Source organism: Mobula birostris, chromosome 19 (genome assembly GCF_030028105.1).
Source record: "Mobula birostris isolate sMobBir1 chromosome 19, sMobBir1.hap1, whole genome shotgun sequence".
NCBI lineage: Eukaryota > Metazoa > Chordata > Chondrichthyes > Myliobatiformes > Myliobatidae > Mobula > Mobula birostris.
The window spans coordinates 66,417,691-66,434,783 of NC_092388.1; the positions used below are offsets into that span (position 1 = coordinate 66,417,691).

The window sequence follows — 17,093 nt, forward strand, 5'->3', positions numbered from 1 at the left end:
AGTCATTATTTGATATGTCAAGTAGGTGGAATTTGCTCACAGCTCAACTGTGATCTCATTAAATGGTGGGTTGCTAGAAGGAGGTGGAAGCCATTGTCAATTTAATTGTGAGGTACAAACTTGCTGCATTATCACAGACACTGTAGGTTCAGACAGCACACTGAATATAAATTGTACATAGCATATCAAGAAAAAGTCAGACTTCAAAAGAGTACATTGGTGCCAAGTAACAGCAGCAACAAGTCCATGGTGGTGCAAGAGATGGTCCAGTGTTCTATTGAAGAGTTAGGGCGAGGCACCTTCAGGTCAGTTGGTGAACTCAATGGCTGATGATGGACACTGGCTTTTCCTGTTGGGGATATTCAAGCCAGTTGAAGAACTGGATGGCTGACAGTGGCTGTTCCTGTTTGTGTTCTCCCAGGCACATGAAGATCCATGAGAAGGAGCCTCCGCTCTCCGGGGCCTCAAGCCCTCCATCACCCAGCAAGCGCCGAAGACTCTCGGTCAAGAGGAAACTGAGCCAGGAGGAAGGTGACTTGAAGGAGGAAGAGTCTCCCAGCAAAAAGGTAATCCAGTCTAATTAACATTTAGTGTGATAGGTATCATATCCTGGTTGGGGTCCTGGTCTAGGAAGGGTTTGGCTAGAATTTGCCCACCTACTCTCAGCCCATCTTTGCTGGGCCCTGGCATAGATTTGGCTAATGTTTTCCTTCATACAGACCACACCACAGATCTGCAGAGTCTCCCACACCACCCAACCATGTCCTTCCACTGCTCATCCCCTGATGAAACCCTTGGTCAAGATCTCCTCACCTCTTCGCTTCCTACGACACCTTCCTGGCCAACTCTCAGAGTTTGCACTTGAGATCATTTAAAGCTTCACTGTCTCTATCCTAATGCCCACTTGACCCCACCTGCCACAGTTAAATAAAGCCTTACTTTTAGAATCTTGCCCCCCCCCCCCCAAATCGGGATCTTACCCCTTTCCTTATTACCTCCAGCCCTGTAATCATCTGAAGTCTCTGCCCCCCTCGCTCTCTGGCTTCACAGTCCTAATCCTGCAATGGGATTAGGGTTGGAGGGTGATGAACCCAAGTGCAAAATAAGGTCCAGAATTAAGTCAGACTCAGACTTGAAATGAAGAAGACAACGCTAATAAAATCCAAAGTCAAATGGAACTCCTACAATTGAACACTGAGTGCTTAGCGTGAGGCCTTTAAGTACATACTTTCCGTGAAGGAATCTGGCGGTCTGAGCCTTAAGGGGACAGCGGCAGCTGACCGTACTCCAGGGAACTGGAACGGCGAAACTTGGAAGCCTGCCGCTGGTCGGTCGGGACAAAAATCTCCCAGATAGGCTATCACGTCTCCTGTTACTAGGATCTGCATTTGAAGTGCCTTGACTCTCCTTTCTTTGAGACCCTATTTCAAGTCAAGTCAAAGGTTATTGTCAAGTGCAGAAGTAGAGTGAGCAGCCTCTGGTCCTTGCGTTTGCACCTCTGTCTCATCACTGTGTGATGCACGGGGGGGGGGGTAAAGCTGTGACGTTACTGGTGCATTAGACGAGGGCAAGACACTGTGTCGGGTCCCTGATTTCCGATGTACCTGAGTTCCTGTGTCGAATAATCAATTTGCTGAAGTATGCTGCTCATCGGAAGTACCCCACATCCTAGATCCTAGAGCTTAGCCTTCTTAACAATGGTTTGCAGTGATAATCCAATCAGGTGATGCACACTCAGCATCAACTTGTAAGCAGCAAGACGTCCCCAGCCTCGTCGCCGTGTCTCTGTGCGTGAGAGATGGGCTGGACTGGGCCCTGCTCCATTCTGAGTGAAGTCTGGTTGCCTGCAGGAAAGACGTCAGTGAGGGTATCGGCAGTCTGCTGTTTCACTGGGCCAGATCATGTACGTGGGAAGCACCAAGGGTAGAGGCAATCCGGCCTCATTGCACTACCTACTACAGTTGTTTCGTTTCCTGCATTCCCGGTAGAATTAACATGGGGGTGTGAGGACTGTGGAAAGAGCAAATCGTCTGTGGGAGCATGGACAGGCACTGTCCCTCCAGAGTCATACAGTACAGAAATCGGCCCTTCAGCCCAGCTACTCTGTGCCAACCAGATTACCTATCCAGGCTAGTTCCATTTGTCTGAATGGCCCATATCCCTCCAACCCAATCTGGCCTCTACATCTATGAGATCAGGTGCAACTAAACTGCTCTGGCCACCGTAGCTGCTCTGGAACTCCGAGTTGTTAGCCATTCGACTTCCCCTCCCCATTCCCACACCTTCACGTCTAACCTCAGCCTCCTCTACTGTCAAGATGAGGCTAACCACAAACTAGAAGACCAGCACCTTCTATTTACCGGGGTAGCCTACAACTTGACAACATGAACATTGAATTCAGGTTTTCTCCTCCTGATCTACCTAATTCTTCATGCACCCATCTCATCCCACTCCCTCAGCCACCATCAACCTGTCTTTCTTTCCCATCGGCTACCCTCTTCATCTGTCCCCACCACACACTCCTCCCACTGCGTTTCCTCCCCCCAGTTTGTTTGCATGCTGCACCTTCCTCTCCTACCAGATTCCATCATCATCTGCAACCCTTTGTCACCCCTCCAGCAATCACCTGCCAGCTTCTGTCGCGCTTTCCACTCTCCCCTCCTCTGTCTGCCTTGCCTATCACCCCTCCAGCAATCACCTGCCAGCTCTTCCTCCAGCTTTTTATTCTAACTCCCTTCTACTCTTTCAAATGTCAAAGTGCAAAGTAAATTTAATATCGAAGTATGTATATGTTACTATATCCTGCACAAGATCCATTTTCCTGGAGACATTCACAGTAGAATAAAGAAAGACAACAGAATAATAAACAATCTATGTACAATAGGCAAACTTTTTAAATACATTAAAAAACAAAATTAATGAAGAAAAACCAAGTAAATAAATAATACTGAGAATGCAAGTTGTAGAGTCCTTGAAAGTGAGTCTGTAGATTGTGGAATCAGGTCAGTATTGAGTGAAGTTTTCCACTCCTGGTTGAGGGGTAATAACTGTCCATGAACCTGGTGGTGTGGGACTGAAATCTCTCGTACCTCCCTCCCGCTGCTGACAGCCTGGGTGGTGGGGGTCCGTGATGATGGATGAATATCGCTGGAGTTATGTCGTGAGTTTGTACTTTGTGGCAGCAGTACTTTGCAATACTAAATAATAAAACAACTACAAATTGCAATAAAAATGTAAATGAATTAAGTAGAGCAAAAAGAGAGCAGAGAAGAGTGCTGAGGTAGTTCATTGTCCATTCAGAAATCTGATGGTGGAGGAGAAGAAGCTGTTCCAGAATCATTGAGTGTGTGCCTTTGGGCTCCTGTACCTCCTTCTTGAGGTAACAATGAGAACAGGGCATGTCCTGGGTAATGGGCTCCTTAACAATGGATGTTCCTCAAGGCATCACCTTTTGAAGGTGGCCTTGATGCTGGGGAGGCTGGTGCCCATGATGGAGCTGACTGACTTTACAACTCTCTGCAGCTGTTTCTGACCCTGCGCGGTGGCCCATCCATACCAGGGGGTCATGCAACATTAGAATGCTCTCTGTGGTACACCTGTAGAAACTTGAGAGAGTCTTTGGTGACGTACCAATTCTCCTCAAACTCCTAATGAAATATAGCCACTGTTGTGCTAACTTTGTAATTGCAACAAAATGTTGGGCCCCAGATAGGTCGTCAGAGATGTCGACACCCAGGAACTTGAAACTGCTCCCCTTTCCACCGCTGGTCCCAGGATGAGGACTGGTGTGTTCCCTCAATTCCTGAAGTCTACAATCAGTTCGCTGGTCTTATTGACACTGAGTGCAAGGTTGTTTTTGCAGCATCATACAACCAACTGATCTATCTCACTCCTGTACACCTCCTTGGCACCAGCTGAAGTTTGGCCAACAACTATGTAGATGGTTTTTGAGCCGTGCCTAGCCACACAGTCATGGGTGTAGAGTGAGTAGAGCAGTGGACTGAGAATACGTTCTTGAGGTGTGCCAGTGTTGATTGTCAGTGAGGGAGAGGTGTTACTTCCAATTCACACTGCCTGCGGTCTCCCGGTGAGGATCCAAGGATCCAGTTGTAGAGGGAGGTACAGAGGCCCAGGTTTTGGAGCTTGTTGATTAGAAGAGGACATATTGTAAAGGGCATGATTGTGTTGAACACTGAGCTATAATCAATAAAACAGCAGCCTGACGTGGTTATGCAATTGTCTAGGTGATCCAAGGTCCGTTTTTTTGTAGTGGTGTTCCTTGTAGATAAGCTCAGTGGTGGGGAGAGCTTTTCCTCTGATGGACTGGGCTGTAGCCACTATTCTTTGTGGGCTTTTCCGTTCTTGGGTATTGGTGTATCCACACTAGACTGTGATGCCACCAGTCAGGGTGCTCTCAACGGTGGATCAAGAGTAGTTTGCCAAAGTTTCAGGTAATATGCTGTTTCTACACAATCTTCTCAGAAAGTAGAGGTGCTGCCATGTTTTCTTTGTAATGTTATTTATGAGCTGATCTTCCAAAATGATAATGGCAAGGAATTTAAAGTTACTGACCCTCTCCATCTCTGCTCCCCCCGTTCATTTAACTCCGCAGTTGCTGTCTGACTCACTGAGTTGCTCTCCATCCCAGTATCTGCGGTCTCCTGTGTCTCCCTACTTCGCTAAACCTTTCCTATCCACATACTTGTCGGACTGTCTTTTACATATTCTACTTGTCATTTACTCTGGCAGCTTGTCTCATGTACCAGCTCGTCCCATCAGGACCCCTTTAAATCTTACTCCTCTCACTTTAAACTTATTCCCGACTCTACTACCCAGGGAAAACGTCGCCTTTACTTCTGCCCCTCATGAATATACAACCCTAAGGTCACCCCTCCAGCTCCTGTGGAGTCCCGACCTATACAGCTCCTCCTCACAACTGGACACCCTCTTGTCCGTGGAGCATTGTTGTGACTTCAGTCCCGTTTCATGGTCCCTGCATTACAACTGCTGGCTGAGTGCCCTACCACGTCAGGCAGCCTTATACTCACCTTCCATCAAGCGTCTTTCCCTCCAGTTTGTTCCCTGGCTCTCCGTACCCGAGTGTGGCTTCACCTCACCCAGCTGTGGGCTGTGGTTGACGGGCAGCATCCCATACCCTCCAGTGACACAGGCTGGCAGTCTGTGAAGCCACTCTGCCTTTTGTTGGAACGGTGAGGGATGTGGGTGCAGTGGCCTGTGGGACGGGGGAGTAGGAGTGCGTGTTGCTCTTGGTACATCGAGAGTCACAGTGTTGACTGCCCCACCCTGCATTCACTTCCCCACCAGTGCGAGGTGGAGTTCAGCCTGGAGCAGAGAGCGTTACTGACCAATACTTCCACGACCAGGACAGGACGTAAAGAGCCCACACTTCCAAGGTGAGGCCAGAGATCTGACTCTTCTTCTCCTTCAGGATCAAAAATGACCGGCTTCCACTGCCCCACTGCAGGTTCTGACGTGGGAGTGACAGACTGGCCCACACGTGAAGTAGAATGTTCAGCATTGGGACGGGCTCTTTGCCCCACAATGTCTGTGCTGACAATAATGCCAATTTTAACTGATCCCACCTGATGCAGATGATCTGTACCTCTCCACTTCCTGTCTACCTATGGGTCTGAATCAAGTTCATTATCACCAGCATGTGTCATGAAATTTGTTAACTTCTGAAATGTTGCCATAGTGTCTGCTTCCACCACTTCCCCTGACTGCACAATCCTAACACCCACAGCCAACGTTCCCGCTCAGTTTTTGTTTAACCATTGCTCTGAGCAGAAAATTTTTACACGGCCTGAGATGTTTAAATGTTAAGGAAATTCCAGGTGCGGTATGTGAGGAGCTTATCAGTTACCTTGGAAAGAACAGTACCCACGGCTGCCTGTGTTCAAACTTCTGCCCTCTCACCTTAAAGCAATGCTCTCCGGAATTTCACCTTTCCACCCCGGATGGGTGACTGACAATCTGCCCTATCTGTGCCTCGTAAACTTCCTGACACCTGCCTGCAGCACTCCAGAGAAAGCAACCCAACTTTGTCCCATCTCTCCTTAGAGCAACGTCTTTGTGAACCTCGTCTGTGCTCACTTCCTCCTAGTGGTAGGGTGTCCAGAACTGGACATATCCCCCCCAGAACGCGACCAAGCAAAGCTCTTCGTGGCTGCTACATGACTTCTCAACGTGTATGCTCAGCACCCAACCAACCAAGGCAAGCGTGCCAGGTGCTTTCTTAACTCCTGCAGCTACTTGTGTTGCCATTCTCAGGAAGATAGGGAGCTGAAAGACGCTGTGGGTGGGCGATGCGTGGATCTGCTCCTTTCGTGGCATATACTGGGACTCCATGTGGTTCTGATGAAAACACCAAGCTCACTGATACCATCCCGAGTGCTCCTTCTCTGAGTTACCAAAGGCCAGAGATTCCCAGGAGTCATTCAGGTGTTGCATTTCTGTTGCTTTTGTCCTTGGGTTGCTTGGACAGTCTGATTCAGGCATCCGGTGACAGCAAAATGAATGAGGAGTCGTAACCCACAAGGAGGACTTGGGAATGTTGGCCCAGGAGAGAGCACTGACATTTTGCAATGAAAGTGGTGGTGCCTTGAGATTCCTGCCTTAGGACGTCGAATGTCTCAAGCATGCGGAAGGACAGGGTGGACTGTTTATAGAATCACGTGTCTTTTAATACGTTCTGTAACCTTTTGAAAACTCAAAACGCTCTGCAGCCAGAAACATTGAGATGCTGCAGTGCACAGCAAGCTCCCACAAACTGTAGAGTATTAATGAGCAGGCCATCTGTTGTAGTTATCCGAGGTGATTACTGGCTCGAGACAGCTGGTCAGGCAGACAGAGCTCTGACAATGGTTCTTTGACCTGAAGCATTAATTCAGTTTCTTTCTCCACAGATACTGACTGACCTGCTGGGTGATTCAAGCACTTGTTTTATTTTGCCTAGGTTTATAGAGCTCTCCGGCATAGAAACAGACCCTTTGTTGCTATGCAGCTGCTATGGGAACAGACCCTTTGGCCTAACACCCATGCTGACCAGGAAGTTCAATAAACCTAATCTGATTTGCTCTTGTTTGACACGTGTCTGTCCAGACCAGGAATTCCCACTGGATGAACAGTAGAAGGGTCTCGGCCCAAAACATCGACTATCTGTTCATTTCTACGGACACTGCCTGACTTGTTCCGTTCCTCCAGCAGTTTGTGTGTGTTGCCAGGGGTTCCCATCCTTTTTTTATGCCATGGACTGAAGGATCCGTAGACCCCAGGCTGGAAACCCCTGCTCTCGACCTTTCCTATCCATGTACTTGTGTAAACCTCTTTTAGTAGTTGTAAACCCTCCTGTCCCACTTCCCCCTGTGGCTTGTTCCATATCCGTGCCACCCTCTGTGTGAAAGGTTGCCCCTCAGGGCCTGAGGAAGAGATACAGTGTGTCTTCATCCAGTGGGGCCAGCTCACACTCTCAGCACCTGGATAGGACGAGGGGCAGCTCTGGGGTTCAGAGTGAGGTGCTTGTGAACGGGAGAAGGGGTACGGGGTTAGGGAGAGAGCAGGAGGGGCACACAGGGGTGAAGTGGAAGCAACTTCTGTGTGTCCTTTCCTGCTGACTGAAGTCTTGCGCAGCAGGGGTCAGAAGGCTGAGCATTGCTCAGGTAACAATCCACCGCCTCTCATATTTCCTCAGCTTGACATTTTTAACCCTTCCTGCACAAGGGTTAAAGTGCAGTGTCAGTCTTCTGTGCTGCAAGGGGCAGTTCAAAATGAAACCATATATCTGATATCAAAGCAGCAGTCTGAGCTTGTACAGCACCTTTCACATTCTAGTGAGCCTCGGGGAAATCGATGGGAATATTTGTTAGTCAACACAGCCACATAAGATCCCCAGTGCCCCCAGATCTCCTCTCTCTCTCCTTGATAGAGTGGGTGAGACTTCAAAGAGCAACAGCAGTGCTCTGTGTCACCTCACAGTGCGACAAAAATCATTAACATTTGGCACTGCTGCACGGCCATAAGCTCAGTCAAAGCAGTAAGCTTTGAGGGGGAGGGGGGGTAGATATCTCCAGGGGTGCTGGGATGGAAGCTGGTACTGGAGAGGTTAATGTCGGAAATGCTGAGAGGTTGGAAGTGGAGGAATTGTAAGAGTGAAGCAGATTTTGAAGACAGTGTGGAGTGGGACTGTGAAGGGCTGTGTGTATGTTAGTGATCGGAGGGCAAAGGGACTGACTGATGTAATATCCAGTGAGATTGTTGCTGTACCTTGCATTGACTGGGAGAAGAGGATGGAACAGATGCAGGAGGGGAAGGAATTTCTTGAACAGCTTCTCCCTGCACCAGGTGGAGCTGTAAGGAGCTGCGATTGCAGGGTCTGAGCATCACCTCCTGCTGCTTTGCAGGTTGGCTGCATTCTAATGTCCAGATGCATAGGACTGCTGCTGCCAGAACCTGGAGCAACACAAAGTACTGCAGGAACTTCACGGGTCGGGCGGCACTTATGGAGGGAAATGGGAAGTTGATGCCCATCTGTTCCAGTGCCAAACTGTTAAAGAATGCTGAGGTGACGGAGGGGACTTGCCACCGGAAGGGCAGGTTCTTCTGCCAACAGTAGTCCCCTGATGGAAGAGTTTCCGAGCAAGATATGTGGCAGTGTGAAATGGTGCTGGGTGAGGCACAAGTTGTTGGAAGGAGACACCTATCACCTGGATTAGGTTTGCAAACAGTCTGTTAGTTTTGCTGTATGTATGCCAATAAAATCTCAGCTGGCTTCCCAGAGCTCAAACAATGGGCCCTTGTCTCTCCTGACCAGGGAGTGGCTAAAAGGTGAACTACTTGAAGTGGCAAAGTGAGATCTTCCTTTGACCTTCTCACCTTCTGTAGCAGCACTGGAGACCTCTGTTGCCTTGCTGCTTATTTGAGGGACGCACGTGTGGACAAGCATTGTGAGAGCTCAGGAATAGATCTTCATTGCAAACTCTCTTCCTGAGCCAGGTTGCTCCCACGTCTGACCTCCAGGCCAGTTGTCTATGGCAACACCAGACACTCAAGGTTCCCTTACTTTTCCATCTTTGTCCTTCCTTCTGACTGGAGCATACCTGTCCTGTACTCTGAGCAGCTGGTCTTTAAACACCCCCCACATGTCAAGTGTGGACTTGCCCAATAACAGCTGTTCCCCATTCACTTCTGCCTAATACTCTCGTAATTGGCGCTGCTCCAGTTCAATATTCTCCCTCAAGGTCTCTATTTGAACTATCTCAAAACTTAAGGACTTTTGATCACTGTTCCATAAGTCCTCCCATCGAAAGCTGGGTCACCTGGCCAGGCTCATTACTCAACACCAGGTCTAGCATGTCCTCTCCTTCTGTTGCAGGATCTACATATTTTTGAGAAACACTTCTGCTGGATGCACCTAACAAAATCTGTCCCATCTAGACTGAGAAGGTCCCAGTCTGTATACGGGAAGTTGAAGTATTCAGCTTTGAAACTGGAAGGCAGCACAGTGCCCAGATGGAAGATGCATGCTGTTCCTCAGTCTTGCATGGGGCATGTCCAGGAGCATTGCAGGAGGAGGGTGGAGAATGTCATCTCTGTGTGGGAGAAGTTACTGGTTTTGCTGCAGATTCCTGAGTGCAAAACCCAGCTGAGACACCCCATGCAGCGCCATGGGAATCCTGCACTGCCACAGGTGCTTCCTTAAAATTGGAAATGTTAAACCTGCTGTCTGCATGGCTTGTGTTTCAGAGCTGGCCTGGTGATCTGCTTGACCCATCTCACCCCTCAGTCAAATTCATTTGGTCTTTTGTTGATGGGTTGCTCTGCGTTGGGCTGTGAGGCATTGGACCTCACCAATGAGGAGGGAGTTGGAGTGCTCAGAGTGTGCAGCTCGTGTATTTCTGCAGCAAGGCAGAGCAGTGCAGTGCTGCAGCAGGTTGTGATGCTCTCTCCTCTCTCACCTCCAGCCACCTACGTTCATTCGTGACTTTGGGTGGAGTTTGCATGTTCTTCTGTGACTACATACATTTGGCCCCACATCCCAAAGGTGTGATTAATTGTTTGCTGTAAAGTACTGTGAGCGTAAGGCGTTGCAGTATCCTTGAAGAATAGTTCCCTGAAGGTGGAATCTCATGTGGCTAGGGTGGTGAAGAAAGCTTTTGGTATGCTGGCCTTTATTAATCAGAGCATTGAGTATAGGAGTTGGGATGTAATGTTAAAATTGTACAAGGCATTGGTAAGGCACAATTTGGAGTATTGTGTACAGTTCTGGTCACGAAATTATACGAAAGATGTCAACAAAATAGAGAGAGTACAGAGGAGGTTTACTAGAATGTTACCTGGGTTTCAGCACCTGAGTTACAGAGAAAGGTTGAACAAGTTATAGTCATAGTCATAGCCATACTTTATTGATCCCGGGGGAAAGTGGTTTTCGTTACAGTTGCTCCATAAATAATTAAATAGTAATATGTAAATTATGCCAGGAAACAAGTCCAGGACCAGCCTATTGGCTCAGGGTGTCTGACTCTCCAAGGGAGGAGTTGTAAAGTTTGATGGCCACGGGCAGGAATGACTTCCTATGACGCTCTCTGCTGCATCTCGGTGGAATGAGACTCTGGCTGAATGTACTCCTGTGCCCACCCAGTCCATTATGTAGTGTATGGGGGACATTGTCCAAGATGGCATGCAACTTGGACAGCATCCTCTTTTCAGACACCACCGTCAGAGAGTCCAGTTCCATCCTCACAACATCACTGGCCTTACGAATGAGTTTGTTGATTCTGTTGGCGTCTGCTACCCTCAGCCTGCTGCCCCAGCACACAACAGCAAACATGATAGCACTGGCCACCACAGACTCGTAGAACATCCTCAGCATCGTCCGGCAGATGTTAAAGGGCCTCAGTCTCCTCAGGAAATAGAGACGGCTCTGACCCTTCTTGTAGACAGCCTCAGTGTTCTTTGACCAGTCCAGTTTATTGTCAATTTGTATCCCCAGGTATTTGTAATCCTCCACCATGTCCACACTGACCCCCTGGATGGAAACAGGGGTCACCGGTACCTTAGCTCTCCTCAGGTCTACCACCAGCTGTCTTTGTTCTTTGGAGCGTAGAAGGTTGAGGGGGGACTTGATAGAGGTATTTAAAATTATGAGGGGGATAGAGTTGACGTGGATAGGCTTTTTCCATTGAGAGTGGGGTAGATTCAAACAAGAGGACATGAGTTGAGAGTTAAAGGGCAAAAGTTTAGGGGTAACATGAGGGGGAACTTCTTTACTCAGAGAGTGGTAGCTGTGTGGAACGAGCTTCCAGCAGAAGTAGTTGAGGCAGGCTCGATATTGTCATTTAAAGTTAAATTGGATAGATATATGGACAGGAAAGGAATGGAGGGTTATGGGCTGAGTGCAGGTCGGTGGGACTAGGTGAGAGTAAGCATTCGGCACGGACTAGAAGGGCCGAGATGGCCTGCTTCCGTGCTGTAATTGTTATATGGTTATAATATTACAAAAAAATTCCACAGATCTTTTGGACATGGGTGAGAGAGGGAATGAGACTGGTGGGATGGTTCTGTAGACTGGCAGAGCAGCCTCCCCACTGTATTGTCATAAGTTTCTTGTTTCTATTTCTGGCTGTGTGGGGTAGCTTAGAGTCAGAGTTATACAACGTGGAAAACAAACCCTTCAGCCCAACACTTTCATGCTGTCCCGTCCCATTTGCTTGTGTTTGGCTCACATCCCTCCAAATTATTGCATTCCTCGTATCTGTCCAGATGTCGTTAAAACTTTCTGGTGGTTCCCATTGCAACGAGAGCTGAGACTTTCAGGGACACTGCAAAGTAGCTTGGGATACCCTGACTGGCATACAAGGTGCTGTAGAAGTGGGTCGCTGATGACTATCTGAGTGCCTTCGGCCTTGCATACGTCAGCTCTGGGTCCCCTGGGCTGATCCCCTGCCACTGGGTTCCTGAAGCAGAGCTGTGCTGTGCCTGGAGTAATCAGGGACAGGTGGATGGTGAGGACAGACACTGAGGTTTCTGGCTTCCAGCTGTTGTTTGAAGACAATATCTCCATTTGTTGTGCGGTGTGAGGCATAATGCCAGATCAGCTAGTCACAGTCTGTTCTTTAAATGCCCAAAAGTCAAGTTAAGTCAAAGTAAATTTATTATCAATATGTACCTTCCCACATTACCATTTTCTCACAGGCATTCACAAAAATGATATCCTTATTTTGCTTAGATGTGTGATGATCAATAGCCTTGCTCCGTGAGAGTCAGATGGGCTGGGAGGGGGTGCTCTCTGTAACTGTTCTAGCCTGAGTTTTCTCTAACCACAGTTGCTCGGGTGATGGGGAGAAAGATTTCAACAGGTTCAGTTTTTTCTGGCAAAGGATCTCCGGCCTTGTTCCCGTTTTCCTCGCCTTAGCTGTAGTGGCCCTTTTAAGATCACGCGGTAGAGATGGCCGTCACATAATCAGTGCCTGGATGTCAGGAGTGGGGAAGTGGAGACTGGACATGAGAAGGAAGGTCAAAGGAAGTGGGGGTGGAGGTTGGTTTGAATTTGCATAGGGAGCCAATCCAATCCTACTACAATGCAGGAAGCAAGGCATCCGAGGTATCCCAGTAACTAGAAAAGCCGCCAGGTTATTCGATTTCCCAGGACTCTGCCTTCCTGAATGTACTCCACAGATGGGACAAACTGCAAACAAGATTACGGCTCTCCCACTCAGAGTAACCGAGTGGTTCTGGTACCCGGCAGGTGTGTGGTTCTTATTTTCAGTGCAGGTAAGGAGAGGTCATCAGGTGTAGCGACCCAGATCCATCCTCTCCCACAATCAGTAAAATCACTCAACAACAGAAACAAACCCTTCTGCCCACCCTATCCATACTGACCAATCTATACCAACCCCGTGTGCCCACTCTATCCCTACTGACCAATCTATACCAACCCCGTGTGCCCACTCTATCCCTACTGACCAATCTATACCAACCCCGTGTGCCCACTCTATCCCTACTGACCAATCTATACCAACCCCGTGTGCCCACTCTATCCCTACTGACCAATCTATACCAACCCCGTGTGCCCACTCTATCCCTACTGACCAATCTATACCAACCCCGTGTGCCCACTCTATCCCTACTGACCAATCTATACCAACCCCGTGTGCCCACTCTATCCATACCGACCAATCTATACCAACCCCGTGTGCCCACTCTATCCATACCGACCAATCTATACCAACCCCGTGTGCCCACTCTATCCCTACCGACCAATCTATACCAACCCCGTGTGCCCACTCTATCCCTACCGACCAATCTATACCAACCCAGTGTGCCCACTCTATCCCTACCGACCAATCTATACCAACCCTGTGTGCCCACTCTATCCCTACTGACCAATCTATACCAACCCCGTGTGCCCACTCTATCCCTACTGACCAATCTATACCAACCCCGTGTGCCCACTCTATCCCTACTGACCAATCTATACCAACCCCGTGTGCCCACTCTATCCCTACTGACCAATCTATACCAACCCCGTGTGCCCACTCTATCCCTACTGACCAATCTATACCAACCCCGTGTGCCCACTCTATCCCTACTGACCAATCTATACCAACCCCGTGTGCCCACTCTATCCATACTGACCAATCTATACCAACCCCGTGTGCCCACTCTATCCCTACTGACCAATCTATACCAACCCCGTGTGCCCACTCTATCCCTACTGACCAATCTATACCAACCCCGTGTGCCCACTCTATCCCTACTGACCAAGCTATACCAACCCCGTGTGCCCACTCTATCCCTACTGACCAATCTATACCAACCCCGTGTGCCCACTCTATCCCTACCGACCAATCTATACCAACCCCGTGTGCCCACTCTATCCCTACCGACCAATCTATACCAACCCCGTGTGCCCACTCTATCCCTACCGACCAATCTATACCAACCCCGTGTGCCCACTCTATCCATACCGACCAATCTATACCAACCCCGTGTGCCCACTCTATCCATACCGACCAATCTATACCAACCCCGTGTGCCCACTCTATCCCTACCGACCAATCTATACCAACCCCGTGTGCCCACTCTATCCCTACCGACCAATCTATACCAACCCAGTGTGCCCACTCTATCCCTACCGACCAATCTATACCAACCCTGTGTGCCCACTCTATCCCTACTGACCAATCTATACCAACCCCGTGTGCCCACTCTATCCCTACTGACCAATCTATACCAACCTCGTGTGCCCACTGTATCCCTACCGACCAATCTATACCAACCCCGTGCCCACTCTATCCCTACTGACCAATCTATACCAACCCCGTGTGCCCACTCTATCCCTACTGACCAATCTATACCAACCCCGTGTGCCCACTCTATCCCTACTGACCAATCTATACCAACCCCGTGTGCCCACTCTATCCCTACTGACCAATCTATACCAACCCCGTGTGCCCACTCTATCCCTACTGACCAATCTATACCAACCCCGTGTGCCCACTCTATCCCTACTGACCAATCTATACCAACCCCGTGTGCCCACTCTATCCCTACTGACCAATCTATACCAACCCCGTGTGCCCACTCTATCCCTACTGACCAATCTATACCAACCCCGTGTGCCCACTCTATCCCTACTGACCAATCTATACCAACCCCGTGTGCCCACTCTATCCCTACTGACCAATCTATACCAACCCCGTGTGCCCACTCTATCCCTACTGACCAATCTATACCAACCCCGTGTGCCCACTCTATCCCTACCGACCAATCTATACCAACCCCGTGTGCCCACTCTATCCATACCGACCAATCTATACCAACCCCGTGTGCCCACTCTATCCCTACCGACCAATCTATACCAACCCTGTGTGCCCACTCTATCCCTACTGACCAATCTATACCAACCCCGTGTGCCCACTCTATCCCTACTGACCAATCTATACCAACCCCGTGTGCCCACTCTATCCCTACTGACCAATCTATACCAACCCAGTGTGCCCACTCTATCCCTACCGACCAATCTATACCAACCCCGTGTGCCCACTCTATCCCTACTGACCAATCTATACCAACCCCGTGTGCCCACTCTATCCCTACTGACCAATCTATACCAACCCCGTGTGCCCACTCTATCCCTACTGACCAATCTATACCAACCCCGTGTGCCCACTCTATCCATACCGACCAATCTATACCAACCCCGTGTGCCCACTGTATCCCTACTGACCAATCTATACCAACCCCGTGTGCCCACTCTATCCCTACTGACCAATCTATACCAACCCCGTGTGCCCACTCTATCCATACCGACCAATCTATACCAACCCCGTGTGCCCACTCTATCCCTACTGACCAATCTATACCAACCCCGTGTGCCCACTCTATCCCTACTGACCAATCTATACCAACCCCGTGTGCCCACTCTATCCCTACTGACCAATCTATACCAACCCCGTGTGCCCACTCTATCCCTACTGACCAATCTATACCAACCCCGTGTGCCCACTCTATCCATACCGACCAATCTATACCAACCCCGTGTGCCCACTCTATCCATACCGACCAATCTATACCAACCCCGTGTGCCCACTCTATCCCTACCGACCAATCTATACCAACCCCGTGTGCCCACTCTATCCCTACCGACCAATCCATACCAACCCAGTGTGCCCACTCTATCCCTACTGACCAATCTATACCAACCCTGTGTGCCCACTCTATCCCTACCGACCAATCTATACCAACCCCGTGTGCCCACTCTATCCCTACTGACCAATCTATACCAACCTCGTGTGCCCACTCTATCCCTACTGACCAATCTATACCAACCCCGTGCCCACTCTATCCATACCGACCAATCTATACCAACCCCGTGTGCCCACTCTATCCATACCGACCAATCTATACCAACCTCGTGTGCCCACTCTATCCCTACTGACCAATCTATACCAACCCCGTGTGCCAGCAGTTGTTTAACAGAAGAGAAGTCCAGTCAAGGGTCTGATAACTGTGGGATAGAAGCTGTACTTCAGTCCGGTGCTATGTGCACAGGGAGGGACAAGAGGAGGTAATGGCTGGGCTGAGGGGCCAGCAGCTTTCCCGAGGCAGTAGGAATTGCAGGTGGAGTTCAGAGGTGGGAGCCTGCTTTTCATAACCTGGTTGTGCTTACAACTGTTTGCAATTCCTTGTTGAGTTGGTATAGCCAGATAGGATGCTGTCTGCTGTACCTTACAACGTCTCCACCCTTGCCAGTGCAATCACATCCTTCCCTGTAGCATGGAGACCAGAACTGTGCAGAGAGTGGATGTAGGCTTGACGATTGATCGATTGATATCTGCCGTGTTCAGCTGGGCCACAGCAGTATGGTCGCAGACTGAGTGCAGGTTTCTACATAGTCAGAAACATTTCCTTGTAACAGAGATGCCTAAAGTTTAAAGACAGCATCAAGGGAGGGAGAGAGAGAGAGAGAGAGGACAGCAGAGGAATTTCCATCAGAAGAGATTGCCTTATCCATACAGCTGCTGGCTGACCTGCTGTGTGCTGTATTTTGTTAAACTGCCACCGTGCTTGTTTTGTTTTAGTTTTTAACTCCAAACTCTGTCCTCTTTCTGTCCTTGACCCAGATTATCCAGGACGATGCCTCTGAGGCAGAGGAAGAGAAGAAGGGCGAGGAGATTCTGCACTGCCCCGTGTGTCTCAAGACTTTCATCTGCAAGTACGGCCTGGAGTCCCACATGGAGACACACCCTGACTCCAGCTTGAGGTGAACTCATCTCTGTCCAGTCACTCTTTCCTCTTGTTCCAACCAGATTCTCCAAATCCACCCACCCCAGCCTCCATCACACTTACTCTTTTCCCTCAGGCACCCACTCCATTTGACCATCACCCACACACTCCTCCCTCAGTGTGACACTCCCTCAGTACTGCCCCTCCCACAGTGTGACACTCCCTCAGTACTGCCCCTCCCACAGTGTGTCACTCCCTCAGTACTGCCCCTCCCACAGTGTGTCACTCCCTCACTACTGCCCCTCCCACAGTGTGACACTCCCTCAGTACTGCCCCTCCCACAGTGT

General features: G+C 49.4%; 1 protein-coding gene across 9 annotated transcripts in view; it reads left to right on the forward strand.

The window, feature by feature from the left end:
* The window catches only part of LOC140212661 (ras-responsive element-binding protein 1-like), a 259,910-nt gene that overhangs the window by 209,677 nt on the left and 33,140 nt on the right, over positions 1–17,093 (forward strand). For all 9 annotated transcript variants that reach the window (XM_072283753.1, XM_072283757.1, XM_072283759.1 and 6 more), the window contains 2 exons: positions 422–566; positions 16,644–16,783. In XM_072283753.1, the coding sequence (XP_072139854.1) occupies positions 422–566; positions 16,644–16,783 (285 nt within the window). The remainder of the gene's footprint in view (positions 1–421; positions 567–16,643; positions 16,784–17,093) is intronic.